This window comes from Lontra canadensis, unplaced genomic scaffold (genome assembly GCF_010015895.1).
Source record: "Lontra canadensis isolate GAN:19392208 unplaced genomic scaffold, GSC_riverotter_1.0 scaffold70, whole genome shotgun sequence".
NCBI classification, from domain to species: Eukaryota; Metazoa; Chordata; class Mammalia; order Carnivora; family Mustelidae; genus Lontra; species Lontra canadensis.
Window position 1 is genome coordinate 5430625 of NW_022631064.1, and position 15099 is coordinate 5445723.

General features: G+C 40.7%; 1 protein-coding gene across 1 annotated transcript in view; it reads left to right on the forward strand.

The window, feature by feature from the left end:
* FREM1 (FRAS1 related extracellular matrix 1) overlaps positions 1-15099 on the forward strand; it is a 140298-nt gene that overhangs the window by 87846 nt on the left and 37353 nt on the right. Inside the window, exons 23-24 of the mRNA XM_032880568.1 lie at positions 1176-1440; positions 9982-10396. Coding sequence (XP_032736459.1) covers positions 1176-1440; positions 9982-10396 — 680 coding nt within the window. The remainder of the gene's footprint in view (positions 1-1175; positions 1441-9981; positions 10397-15099) is intronic.

The following is a 15099-nucleotide window of genomic DNA, read 5'->3' on the forward strand; positions in this document are numbered from 1 at the left end:
GACCTGAGCCGAAGACAGACACTTAACCAACTGAGCCACCGCTAGCTCCACCTTTGATTAATTGAATCATCATTAGCAAGTTAGTTAACATTTTTCTTTATCTTAATTTCCTCATTTATAACCTAGGAGATTATATATAGCCTACCTCATAGTTAGTGTGAAGTTTAAAGAGCCTTACCCCTGTGCCTGACATAAATTAGAAGCTCAATATTGGAGTTGTGATTTTTTTAAGTGAATAAAGTGAACAAAATTGGATTATCATCCTTAGTTTGTAAAACTGCACCATTCGTCCACATGTGGCCCGCATCTCCTCATTTATGCATTTCATACATGCATTCATTTATTCTCTTTTAAATACGTAATACATACCTGTGCAACCACCATACAATTCAAGGACTGGAATACTGACAGTAATACACATCTGCCCATGGGCTTCTCCCATCCTGCCGTGAGAACCATCATCCTGAATTCGGTGTTCATATTCTTACTGTGGTTTATGGTCTTCGGGGACTTGCTCCTGCAAGGGAAAAATGGTAAAAAGCTACCTCTGTGTTCCATGTGCCTCTAGTTCACTCCTTTTGCTACTGTTTATAATACAGTTGTACCATTAGATCAGAGCTTGCTTACATATTTACTTTTTGAAAAGGCATTTGGGTTAGCATTTTCAATGAGGACAGGGCTGCAGTGACCATTCTGGTCGCATCTCCTGGGGGCCAGTGTGCGCTTCTCTCCAGCACACAGCTGGAGTGAAGTCGCTGGGTCACGACCAATGTGAATATCCTACTCTTTATAGCATGTTGCCAATCGTGTACCCATTTACATTCCTACCAGTGGTATCCTCTTCAACACTTGGTGTCATCAGAATTTTAAATTTTTGCAAATCAGAGAGTCACAACCTGGTTATAACTTCTTGTGATCTTGATTTGTATTTCCACGGTGATCGATGAGCTTGAGCATTTTTTTGTATCTCTGTTGGCCATATGTGTTTCTCCTGCTGTGTCTTATCTGCTCCAGTCTTTTGCCTGATTCTTTTATTAACAATAATTCTATCAACCTTTCTAAACCATGGTAGTTTTGATTTCTACAGTTTGGCCTTTGGCTTTTTACCTTTACCTTGGACATTTTTTTTTTTTTTTTTAATTTGGGTCTTGACCACAAGCTCTTCTGCTGTGCAGGTGATATTGTCATCCTTGTGAAACCGCTGGTGGTGTCTAAAGGTGACCGGGGTTTCTTGACGACCACCAGTCTCCTTGCTGTGGATGGAACAGACAAACCTGAGGAACTGCTCTATGTCATCACCTCCCCTCCACGGTTTGGCCAGGTCGAGTATGTCCGCTATCCTGGAGTCCCCATCACAAGCTTCAGCCAGATGGACATAGCAAGACAGACAGTCTGCTATGTGCATAAGAGCAAGGCAGCTGTCTCCCGTGACACCTTCAGGTGAGCCCCAAAGAAACTTTTCAGAACCCCTTCCCTGGATTAATGCCTAGACAGACCAAAGGTGGCAGAAAATGAGTTCTTTTCCAACTCTGATATAGCAATGGTCTTCTGCTGCCTAAATGTATGAAAGGTGGAGGTGTACGATTAATTGGACAATAGCAAATCAAGAAATTAGAGCCTGTTGTTTAAAAAAAAAAGCATATCTAAATGCCAGCTGTTCTAGGGAGAGGAACTAAACACCTTTGAGTCCCAGCTAAGGAGAAACTAAGTGAATTTTCTGCTTTTATGGGGTATTTTTTTCTATCTGAGGAAAGGTATTTAGTGGTAAACATTTGGCACAAGCAGACATGGCCTTTTGACATGATGTGTTCGAGGATCTACATCATAAATCATATTGTTATCAAGTGTTCCCATAGAAACAATGTTATAACTGGGGGCTGTATACCTATTTAAGAATTCTGTAACAAATAAATCATTGGGATGAATAACAATCTGGTGAAAAGACAAAGACATGACATTAATGAAAGTCCACATTCATTTAAAATATTGAAATCTATTTCTAGTCACAAGACTAGAAGGAAGACAAACTCTGGAGGAGCAATCACTTAGCAGTCCCCAGAGCTGCCTGGTCTCAAGGTCCTTGAGAGAAATCCAGATCTCCAGGGCTGGGATGAGAATCTAGGAATCTTGAGGTGCTTGAGAGGATAAATGGGTTGACCATCCAACTCTGATTTTGGCTTGGGTCATGATCTTAGCTTCCTGAGATCTAGCCTCGAATTGGGCTCCACACTGGGCATGGAGCCTGCTTAAGATTCTCTCTTTTCTCCTGCCCCTCGCTGTCACCCACACTTGCCTCTCCCCACATACCCCACCCTGGCACTCACTCACACTCTCTCTCTCTCTCTCTCTCTCTCTGTCTGTGTCAACAAATAAAAAAGGAACCTAGAAATCTTGGTTAGACTAGCCTTTGGGGGAATCATTGTACCTATGCAGTCCTGAGTTTTACCAATTAGCATGGAGGCCCTGAGACCATTGGTTAATTTGCCATACTTGAAGAGCTTCTGACCCCCAGTACAGTTTTCACCATGTCAGAATACAGCTTCCAATATGGTGCTTGGCTTACTCAGTCAGTAGAACATGCAACTCTTGATCTCGGGGTTGTGAGTTTGAGCTCCACAATGGCTGTAGAGTTTCCTTAAAAATAAAATCTTAACAAAATACAATCTTCAAAAGAGCACTATAAATTAATGTAAATGTAGCACTTATCACCATCATATATTTTCTCTCTCTAAATTCTGTATGTTTGCTATGAGAGACATTGTTTAAATGTCAGTAAAGATGATTTTGCATGCCTTCTTGGAATTGCAATTTGGAAAGATGGTTAAGATAATTAACTGTTAAAAAATTGGGGGAAGTTTGAACTTGTATTTTCTTTTTTTTTCCTCTTGACAACATGTCCTTAATAAGTAGATAATCATTTGGTTGATCAATATCCAAATAACAATTTAATGTTTGAGTGTTGCTAAGCATTAACTAAAATGTCAGATGTGGGGGCACCTGGGTGGCTCAGTGGGTTAAAGCCTCTGCCTTCGGCTGAGGTCATGCTCCTAGGGTCCTGGGATCAAGCCCCACATCGGGCTCTCTCCTCGGCGGGGAGCCTGCTTCCTCCTCTCTCTCTGACTGCCTCTCTGCCTACTTGTGATCTCTCTCTGTCAAATAAATAAATAAATAAATAAAAATCTTAAAAAAAAACTTAAAATGTCAGATGTGGGGATTCCTTTTCATGCTGGTTCTTTCACTCTAGAAGTGGTAGAGTTGTAGACATTACACTCTCTACCACTGTGTGTAGACTGTGTAGACACAGTCTTGGGGTCAGTTACCACCTTCATTACTTACCACTCTGTGGTCAAATCACACTTCCTCCTGTGCTCTTGTGTCCTCTTTGTGAAAGGAAATGATGCTCATAGTACTTGTATTGCAGGGGTGATGGGAGGTATAAATGGGTTTATTCATGTAAAGTACTTAGAAAAATATGTGGCACATAAGAAGAATGAAATAAGTATTAGCTGCTCTTATTGCTACTATTATTATTGATACTATCATTCTTATCATTGTTTATTATGTTCTTTCCTTGGCCCCCTTTTTCTGCCAATGTTTACAGTACCAAGATTAATCTTGGAGGAAAGAAATTACAAAGAAGAGTGATGATTGTTCTTTCTTCCCCTGTTACTTATGGAGGTTGGGTGTTTCTTGGCTTAATCAATGTATATCATATTTAGGGCTTTTAATTTTACACCCATTTCTGGAACTGCTTACTCCTGCCCATTCCCACTTTCCCAGGTCAGTGCCCATGGGAGAGTCTGTGGAAGACGTTAATAACCGTTTGGAGAAAACAGTGACCCCGCCAATGATGTTTGGAAATCAAGCTTAGATATTAATCAGATGGTGTTGAGGAGTAGAGAATGAAATACAAAATTTCTGTATGTGGGGATTGAAGATACTCTAAAAATTTCCTAGTCCACATCCATAGAAAGTCATACAAGATGACATTTTAGAAATCATTTATCCTAGGAATTTTTAATTTTATTTATTTTTTTTAAGAGAGGGAGGGGCAGAGGGACAGGGAGAGAGAGAATCTTAACAAGGCTCCACGCCCAGTGTAGAGCCCGATGCCGGGCTTGACCCCACGACCCTGAGATCATGATGTGAGCAGAAACCAACTGTCGGATGCTTAGCTGACTGAGCCACCCAGGTGCCCCAAGAATTTTTTAAATATTTAGATCTTGAAGAGATTTACTGGGAAGATTGATAAAAATACATTCTTGACTCTCACTCCAGAGAGAGGACTCTGCTAAATCCAGTCTTGGGCCAGAAATCTGTATTTTTCAAAGCTCTCCAGAAGATTCTAAGGCAGTCAGGACTAGCAATCACTGGTCTGGTCCAGTCCATTGTTCCAAGCACATTCTATGGAGCTTTGAGGATTTACAAAAGCCCTCTTGGGGCCTCCCGGAGACAGAACATGGAGGAATTGAATTGGTGAGGCTCTGGGACCCTCACCCCAGTTTACTGATAAAGCTTTCGGGGTTTTTTTAGTGTTTAATTTTTGTTTTTATGTTTTGTTTTGTTTTTATTGTCTTTAGTTTGTTTTGTACGCTGGGCTCCTGGGTAGGATTTTCTTTTAGCAAAAAGCCTGTGGCTCTATTTCTCAGAGTGAGTAATTTGGGCTAATAGTTACACAAAGATGCAAAATGACCTGGCTTGGTACAGGGAGAATGCAGTAAGTGACAGGGAATCCAGAGTAAGAAACTATTCCCTTGTAGTCCTGTCAATCCTCCTCATTATTTCAAGAAAGGAATCTCAGGCTGGGGCTCGTTTGGTTTCAACAGCTCTTCAGTATTAACTGCTTTCCTTTTTAGCAGACAATACTGGCCTCGGGTTCCAAGCCGTTGGACCACAATACCTAGCTAGAATTAAAAACATCATTTTCTTGCATTTATTTTTGCAGTATTTATGGGATTAAGTTTTTAGTAGTAAATATTTTCAGCTTTTCTAGTTAAAAGGTTTTCTCTTAAATACGTTTGTTTAACTACAAGAGTGAGTTGATCTAAAGCAAAATAGTAATAAGAGTATAGGTGGTAGAAGAATATGGCAAAAATTATGAAGATGTTGTTTGAACCTAGGAAACAGGGGTCAGAAGACACTGATTTAGTCCAATCCCTTCATTTACGCAGAGGAAAGCTAGTATTGCTTGAATACCTGTGGTGCGTCAGGCAGTGTACTAGACTTTTTTGTTGATCATTTTCCTTAAGCCCTACGTCACTACCTTCAGAGAGATGATTTGGTCCCATTTTATGCATGAGAAAACCAAGATTCCAAGAGGCGTAGAAAATCATCTACATTGATGTCACTGAGTATCAGCCGAACTGTGGAGAAGATCTCATTTTTAAGAGACTTTTTTCCATTGTACCAAAAATTCATGGAGAAAATGCACCTGTGGGAAGAAACCTCCTCAATGTGTCATTCTGATATTTGGCCAGCTGTCTGACATATTTATAATGCAGGAGCCTAACATCTGCCCCAGACCCATGTTTTAATCTTGTCATTTCACTCCCCCAGTCGTGGGCTGCCATGTTGTTTGTCAGGTGGAGCGAACCCAAAGCTGAGAGTCGGTCTTAATGAAAGTGTGCAATCGTGGTGCTTTTAAAAATTAAATAGATGCAACCAATCTAATCACCTAAATTTATGTCACTTGCTGTTAAATCTGGCAAGGAATTTGGCTGGGTAGGAGAGATAAATTCTGTGGCAGAGAATTTTTTCCCCCTTCTCTTTTTAATGTAAGATATGGCAGCATTAATTAAACGGGGGAGCTTAATGGTCAGATTTTACCTTCTGCAAAAATATTTTGTGAATCATAAATTTCTCCTGCATTGTTTGGTGCTGCTGGCCTGGAAGAAGGATTTGGCAGCATATTCGAGGACAGATGACACCAAGTGATTAGCAAGCTGACTTCAGCGGCTGGCAGCCGGGGACTCAAAGAACATGCTAATGTCCTCCATTTTGACATGCTGGCTGGACTTTTTTTTTTTTTTTCCTGAGGAACTGGCTCTATTTATGATTCCATTTTTATCTTTTAAATGCCATGACAGATGGCAGATTCTTCAGCCAACTCTCTTGCCAGGAAACGCAGAAAGCCTGAATGCACCACCGTAATGGTGAAATCAGACCAGGCAGGCACCCCAGACGAATCTGAGAGCCATTCCCCAAATTTCATGAGGACAGTGGTCAATCCTGGTGGTGTCTCTTTTCAGGGAGGCGTAATGAGGGAAATGAAACAAAAATGGATCCACAGAAGAAGCTGCCCCCTTGATACCACCAGCTTCTTAACCTTGGAATGGACGCCATCATTGCAATGGCACTGTTGTTTCAAAACTTGAAAATAGATCTGGAAGGTTTCTTCAGGGGCGGTGGGGGAGAGCATTTGGAGGATCATCTGGTCAACCTTGGCGGACGCGAACAGCACTGACCTTGGTGCCCTTGTTCTGCTAGGCTTGTTTTGACTGGGAAGGCAACCATGACCGTTCCCCCTGTCTCCCTCTGATAATATGACTAGTTTGCATTGTTACTCATGAAAGTGGAAGGAGATGTTTGATCTGGTCACGTTTAGAAATTTCATCCTTTTCGCCACTAGCTTATTAGCTTTCGGTCAGCACAGACAGCTGCCTCGGTGTCCCAGCTGGGAACACTGGCCTCAGTAAACATATTTCTTACTCCTATATGGTCCCTGGCTTCCCTTGCCCTCAGTCCCATCTGTCTGATGGCAGGCTGCCGATTTCCGACGTGGTCAGTTCCCCATCATCAGGCAGGGAGGAGTCTGAGATGGACAGCCTGAATCCGAAGACAGCTTCAGTGTCCTCATGCAGGTCATGCATTGGTAGATAAATACGGCCATCCTGAGGCTGAGCTTCGAGGTGTTTTCAGAACTCAGTCTCCATTGGGGAAAGTCAGAATGCGCCCGTGACTCACTCAAGCCCCCTTGACACTCCTTACTCCTGATCCCTGTCTCACCCCTCCTTTCCCCTTTTTTCTCCACCCATATTTGACATGCTTTTAATGGGGTACACATTCCTTAATTTCTCTGATTAATACTAATGCTAAAAATGCATGTCCTTGGGGCGCCTGGGTGGCTCAGTGGGTTAAGCCGCTACCTTCGTGATCTCAGGGTCCTGGGATCAAGTCCCGCATCGGGCTCTCTGCTCAGCAGGGAGCCTGCTTCCCTCTCTCTCTGCCTACTTGTGATCTCTCTCTGTCAAATAAATAAATGAAATCTTTAAAAAAAAATGCATGTCCTTTGGCTTAAATTTGTGCTAAACTATAAACAGCTGATTTAAAACTTTCCACAATAGCACATTGTGAGATAGGGATCTGATAGGGAGTAGAGAGCCACTTTATTTGAAATGGGAGGCGTGAAGCATGTTTCTGGAGGGTGAAGTGGAGAAAAGAGAAATTGGAGACACTGAGGGAATGCCCCGTCTCCCTTTTTTTTTTTTTTTTTTTTTTTTTACTTCGGGTTAGATGATAGGCTCCAGCGAAGGAGACCTGAAAAAGTAACAGGAAAACAACGGAATAAAAGCATAATTCCATGAAAAGCTCTCCCTAAGAAATCATTATTTTCTTTTTTTTTTTTTTTTGATCATGATTTTCATCTTAAAAATGCATATCACTTGACATTTGAAACTGCCAAAGGGACTAATAAGTACAAAGATGAAGAACACACAGATATTTTTCTGGGTGTGTTTCCTTTTGCTCTTTCAAAAATAACTAATTTTGTAAGCACTCATGATACAGCAATGAAATTGTCCTATTTGCTTAGAACAGACTTAGTAAATGTTTAGTTTTACAAAAGAACAGCTGATTGTTTTGTTTTAAGGAAACTGTGATTTTGCTCAGTGTACAATTCTAAAGCTAGAATCTTTATCCAGACTGTAAAAACAATGCTGTGGAGAGAAAAAAGAAAAACAGGTTAAATTCTTTACAAGTCAAGTTGTGTGAAATGTCAAAAATTTGCTTTATTTGTAAAATTCCACTTAGTTCACTTAGCAGAAAGGAATAGATTGGTTTTTCCTTGCATCACATTGTATTTTCCTTGTAGGCAGTCTTATCAACTAGATAATTAGAAAGCTCAAACATTTTAGCTTAGCCTTCAAAGTAAAATCTGTGCTCAGCCAAACTCCTGTTCCTTTCCTGTCTGTCCAGCTGCTCCTTTCTCTGAGCCCTCTGCCTCAGGCAGGCTGGTCGACTGTTTGTGCTCCTACAACCTGGTTTCAGGTTGTCTCCTGTTCAAAAGCAAAGCAATCAACCCTTTAACCCTGAAGGACAAGACACACTTTACAAAGAATAAAGAACTTGTCAGTCAAATTTGTCAGATTAGCAAAATAAATATAAACCTCATATCTTCTCTAGTTTAAAAAAAAAATCCAAAGAAAATTCTTAAGTAATTCCAGGTTATATTCTACTAAAACATTTTTTTTTACATCTGTGGAATATAAGAGTATCTCCTCCATGAGTATTTCTAGCAACCACAGTACATGGAGAAAAACTAACAGATAGAACTCCAGGATTATTTCGAAGTACATCTCTTTGTCTATGATGAATTCATCAACTCCACTGAGAGCAGTGATTGGCTAACTTCTTGGAGTTTCCATACTCTCAGTTGCTCTTCAAGTCAAATATACACATGGACATGTTCTAAAGATCATTTTGATTGGTTTTCGTGTTGACCTTGGCAGGGGTGGGAGGACTGTGATTTAGTGACCAATGAAATCAAAAAGCACGTTATGGTATCACAAATCCAGGGGCGCGTGAGAGATTTTGTATACCTTGAATTGATATCATTTGAGCTTTCTCTCTAGCATTCTGCGGTGGTGCTCAGGTACCACAAGTCTGTCTTTGTGGTTTGTTAAACTGGCCTGTATTAAAAACCCTTTAAGAGCAGGAGGTGTGGGATCCAGAATCCTAGTTCCATTCCCAGCTTTGTCTCCTACCTGCTTTATGATCTCCCACTACATCTCTACCTTTCTGATATAATTTTTTTTTCTTTAAATTAGGTAAGTAATCCTTGTCTGGTGTAACTCCCATATATATTGTAATGGGCAAATATAGAAGCACAAGAAAAATTTGAGGGATTAGAGCATCATATGATGTTTTAAAGTTAGATGATCCTTTGCAATCATCTGGTCTAATCTTTTACTTTCTAAAAGGGTGAAAATGAGGCCCGGGGAGGGGAGATGAGTTAGGCAGGATTATATGGATGAGTAATATGATTTGCTCTTAAGAAATTTACCACAAAGGGATGCCTGGGTGGCTCAGTCAGTTAAGCGTCTGCCTTCACCTCAGGTCATGATCCCAGGGTTCTGGGATCGAACCCCACATCAGGCTCTCTGCTTAGCGGGAAGCCTGCTTCTCCCTCTCCCACTCCCCCTGCTTGGGCTCTCTCTCTCTCTTTCTCTGACAAATAAATAAAATCTTGAAAAAAAATAAATTTACCACAAAAATACAGGAATAAAATGAAATTACTAAAATTAGTCACTGGATTGGCCCCCAATTATGTCATAAAAGCTTACCTCATTAAATGCCTACAAAGAAAATACAATTGCAAAATTATAAACATATAAAATGAATGTACTCTTCCAACTCATGCAAGGGATCTACTAGTATGTGAAATTCCTGTTTGGGGCAAGGAATTCTACTAAATGTTGACGAGCCTGAGAAATACCACTGGCAGAATGAGGCTGTTCTATCACATGAGTATGCCGCATTGTTGAGAAAACACTTTCAGGTGTAGAATGTTGTAGGAAATTTGTGTGTTACCTCGTGACTGGTTTAAAGGATAGAACAATGTCCTTCTGAAGGATCTGCCCTTGGGCTTTCATTTGAGTCCCAGCACAACATGTCTTTTAGTAAAAGGTGTGTATTATTATCATTTCATTCCAGTAGATTCCACAAGATTCCATGCTGAAGGCTGCCCTTGCCTCTCTTTGCCAGATTCATCATCAGCAATGGCCTGCAGACCAAACACGAGGTGTTTGAGATCATACTGGAGACTGTGGATAGAGCCTTACCTGTGGTGACCAGGAACAGGGGGCTGAGACTGGCTCAAGGGACCATGGGCCTGCTTTCCCCTGACCTCCTCCAGCTGACCGACCCTGACACTCCAGCAGAGAACCTCACCTTCGTGTTGGCCCGGCTCCCGCAACATGGCCAACTTTACCTGCGGGGGACAGTGCTGCTTCAACATAACTTCACTCAGCGGGATGTGGACAGCAGAGATGTGGCCTACAGGCACCTGGGAGGGGACTCCCGGGCTGACTGCTTTACCTTTGTGGCCACAGATAGGACAAACCAAGGCTTTGTGGTGGAGGGAAGAGTGGGCCAAGAACCTGTTTCATTCACCATCCAGGCAAGTATGATGAGCCCATTGGTCATTGCCACAGATTTAGAGAAAACAATGTTTCTCCGTTCCTTCCGTCTTCCTTTTTTTTTTTTTTTTAAGATTTTATTATTTATTTGTCAGAGAGAGAGCAAAGCAGGAGTGGCAGGCAGAGAGAGAAGCAGACTCCCCGCTGAGCAGAGAGCCCGATGTGGGACTCAGTCCCAGGACTTTGAGATCATGACCTGAGCCGAAGGCAGACGCTTAACCAACTGAGCCACCCAGGCATCCCAACCTTCCTTCTCTTATTCAAATATGGGCTGCGGGGTGGGTCTACAGCATGCCAGGCATATTAATATGGACATATTAATGCAAAGCTTATTCATATGGACAAGACAGTTGCAAGAGTCCATGATAAGACCGAAACGGAAAACATGGGCTTTGGAGTCAGACTTGACTAGGCTGGAATTTATTGACTAGGTTTGTCATTTATTAGCTGTATGACCTTAAGGGAGTCCTTTAACTCTTCTGATTCAATCTTTCGTCCTTTGAAAACCATGCCTTACAGCATTGTGGTGAGAATAAAATCAAATTAGATATGGCAGGCACTAGTATATTGCCTGAAATATAGTAGATATTCAATATTTTGTAACTACTGTTGTAATATCTAAGTGTTCTATTATGACGATACCTATTGGTTCGCATGATCTGGTGGCTTTTTAATGGTTTTTGATTGAAAAGTACAAGGCAGCATCAGTATTACACATGAAATAATGATGGGAAAACAACTGTAGTAGCTACGAGTGTTAGAGCATTAACTGTGGATCAGACCCACTTCACATAAAGCTCATTTACTTCTCAGGAAGAGGGGAGTTTTATTATCTGCATTTAATAGGTGTTCAGGAGTTCACAAGCTCAATAATGTGATCAAAACCATATAAAGACCCGTGGTCTTTCTGATCCCCAGTTCTGTGCCCTTCCTCTGGCACTGCTCTGCCACAGTTATATTGAAAGGTGTTTTTCCTTTTTTAATCAAAACACATCACCCTTGACTCCACTTTCTTTGGATGTAGTTTATCCTGTTCTACACACTTCTGCCAACCATAGAAGAGATAAATTTACATGTCCCAGTACCTTCTGATTATGTGAAATAATCATAATTTTCCCTGCTCTTTAGTCTCTGTATTGGTCAGCGGTTTTCAGGGGGACAGCACAAATGGGATGTATATAGGGAAAGAGAAAGGAAAAAAAAAAGAGATTTATTTTTAGGAATTGGCTCACCATTGTAGATTTTAGAGTCTGACATGTCCAAAATCTGCAAGGCAGGCCAGCAGGATGGAAAGTCCAGCAGGAATTGATGTTGCAAGTCTCAATCATAAAGGCAGTTGGGAGACAAAATTGCTTCCTATCTAGGGGACCTCAGTCTTTGCTCTTAATCAGTCTTCAACTGATTGGATGAGACCCACCCACACTCTGGAGGGAAATCTACATTACTCAGAGTCAACTGACTGAAATATTAAGCACAACTAAAAAATACCTTCACAGCAACACCTAGCCTGCTGTTTGACTAAACAATGAGCATTCTAGCCAGCAAAGTTGACACATAAAATGAACTATCACAGCCTCTATCTAAAGTGGGATCTGAGTAGAAATGTGGGGAGTCATGGTAGCATAGAGTAGATGCAGGATGAGTCTTTGGCTCTAGGAAGGTCCAGAAAAATGTCATAAAATTATGATGCACTGGGAGAAGAGACAAGGTACTGATGTCATCAGTACGAAAAAAGTACTTTGTATGATGTAAAAATTTTTTTAATTATATGTCTCAATTGTTATTTGTCTCATCCCAGTCTTCAACCTATTAATATATTTTTTCCTGACTCCTGACTGCCCACTCTAGGTAAAGAAATGTAACTGTACTGTCCAACCAATAATACTTTTCTTGGTCTACTATGCTGCAAATTTATAGGAGTTACACATTCTAAGTACAGGCAGGAAAGTTCCTTCCTACCCTGCAGAGTAGAGAAGGAAAAGGGAGTAGAATTTAGAAGAAGTATCAGAACTTAGGCCTGTTCTAACACCAACACTCATTTTACAGAGCATAGCTATTCTAAGAGAATGATCTCTTGGTAGTTGCAGAATTTACTGATTGGAGAATGTTGGATATATGTTGTGAAAGTTCTTTTTAATCCAAAGCACAAGGTATTTTTTGTCATAAAATTAAATTATTTTTTTAAAGATTTTATATATTTATTTGACAGAGAGAGAGAGATCACAAGTAGGCAGAGAGGCAGGCAGAGAAGTGGGGGAAGCAGGCTCCCCACTGAGCAGAGAGCCCGATGTGGGGCTCGATCCCATGACCCTGAGACCATCATCTGAGCTGAAGGCAGAGGCTTAACTCACTGAGCCACCCAGGCACCCCATAAAATAAAATTGTTGTAGACAGGGACAGCCTCAAACTTTCTCCCATAATTCCCCTGAATTTTCTGGTCTTTCAGAGCAGAGAGGTCAGGCAGTTTAGGAATTAAGTGACAGATGCCCTCAATATCTTGCTTTCAAGGGCTTCTTTGGTGAGACAATATAATGTCCACCACTGAGTCACAAGTTGGTCCAAATAATTCTCTCAAGTGTGGGTGTACTACTCTTTTGGTCCCATCCTGAGTGGAACCAAAGGTAAAGCCGCTGGACTTCACAAGTGTAAAACACAGCTGCATTTCGCTGAAACATGCACAACCTGACATCCATGTTGTAAGAAATCATGGCTGTGTGACCAGGACACCGCCATCATGCTTCAGTGAGTCCTGTACTCCTCTAAATGGGGATGGGGCTGGGGGTAAGGGAGGAAGGACCAGTGTTGCTGCCCTCTATGGTTTACCTGTGTCTGAGATCATTGTGGGTGAATCCAGCACAAGTTCTCAAAGGATGTAGCCTTCTTTTCTTAAAAAAAAAAAATGGCTTGGACTCCAATATTTTGAAATGCTTCAGACTTACTAAGCCAGAAGAGCTGTTTTTGAAGAAGTTTAATGGGATTAGGGGCAAGTGTGACCAAAGACACAACAGGAGACCATGTAACCAGAGTTTTTATTTTTTTAAATATTTTTAAAAATATATTTTACATATGTTAAATATTTTAATAGATAATATATTAAATATATAAGAAAACTTAAATATAAAATATATTTATATATTTATATAAAAATTTAAATATAAAGAAATTCAAAAATATATAATAATATATATTTAAAAAATATTTTTAAAACAATTCACAACAGGCATTTTTTCCTTTCTCTCTCTCTCTTTTTTTTTTTAAAGATTTTATTTGGGGCACCGGGATGGTTCAGTCGATTAAGCATCTGCCTTCGGCTCAGGTCATGATCCCAGCGTCCTGGAATTGAGCCCCTCGTCAGGCTTCCTGCTCAGCGGGAAGCCTGCTTCTCCCTCTCCAGCTCTCGGGCTGTGTTGCCTCTCTCACTATCTCTCTCTGTCATAAATAAAATCTTTAAAAAAAGATTAAAAAAATAAAATCTTTTTTTAAAGATTTTAGAATCTTTAGAAATCTTTAGAAATAAATCTTAGAATCTTTAGAAATAAATAAAATCTTTAGAAAAAGATTTTATTTATTTATTTGAAAGAGAATGAGAGAGAGAGCAAGAGAGGGGCAGTGGGCGGAGGGAGAAGCAGATTCCCAGCGGAGCAGGGAGCTGGATGCTGAACCCCATCCTGGGACTCCAGCATCATGACCTGAGCCGAAGGCAGTTGCTCAACCAACTGAACCATCCAGGGGCTCCGCATTTATTCCTTTTGTAACACTTTTATTTTTAAGGAAAATGCAACATAAACCCACTCCTGCACTCAGCTGGTTATCACATTGAGGGTCTCTTTTCTGGCTCCGAGTATTTTTATTTTTCTCACCTGCCATTCGCCATCCCTCCTACTGACCTCCTGGCCATCATGAGTAAAGCAGCTTCTCCCACAAAAGGCCGTGATGACTACATGACTCCCCGCCTCCCAGCCAACTGCGCAGCTCTGAGATTGTCGTGCACACTTTTTAGAGGAGAGAATGACTGTAACTTTCGAAAATTGTTGTTGCTTTCTTTGTAAAATAATTGTTTATTGTAAACAATTCATAAGCTACAGAAAGGGACAAGAAAAAAATCCTTCGCAGTCATACCACTCAAAAATAAGTACTTCTGGGGCACCTGGGTGGCTCAGTTGGTTAAACATGTGCTTTTGGCTCAGGTCACGGATCCCAGGGACCTGGGATGGAGCCCCGGAGTCAGGCTCCCTGCTCAGCAGAGTCTGCTTCTCTCTCTGCCCCTCCCCCTGCTCACGCTCTCTCTCCCTGTCTCTCTCGCAAATAAACAAAATTTGAAAAAGCAAAAGACAAAACAAAGATAACTACTTTTGGTGGCTTCCTTTCATTCTTTTATTCTGTGCAATTAAAAAAGTAGGAGGGTATGATATGTACTATCAAGCATATTGCCTGTTTCTACCCTTCATTGTGTTATGAAAATTTCCTAATGTCATTAGATCTTTTTTGAAAACCTAATTTTCAAAAGTTGAATAAGACTCAGTGTCAGGTAGAGATGGCTTGTAAATCCCCTGTTGGACTTGTAGTTTTATGGATTTGTTTTGTTAATTGCTATTATAAATTATATTTAGTGAACATATATATGTATAGATGTGTATGTGTGCTTGTGTATATTTTATATATATATGCATATACATATAAAATC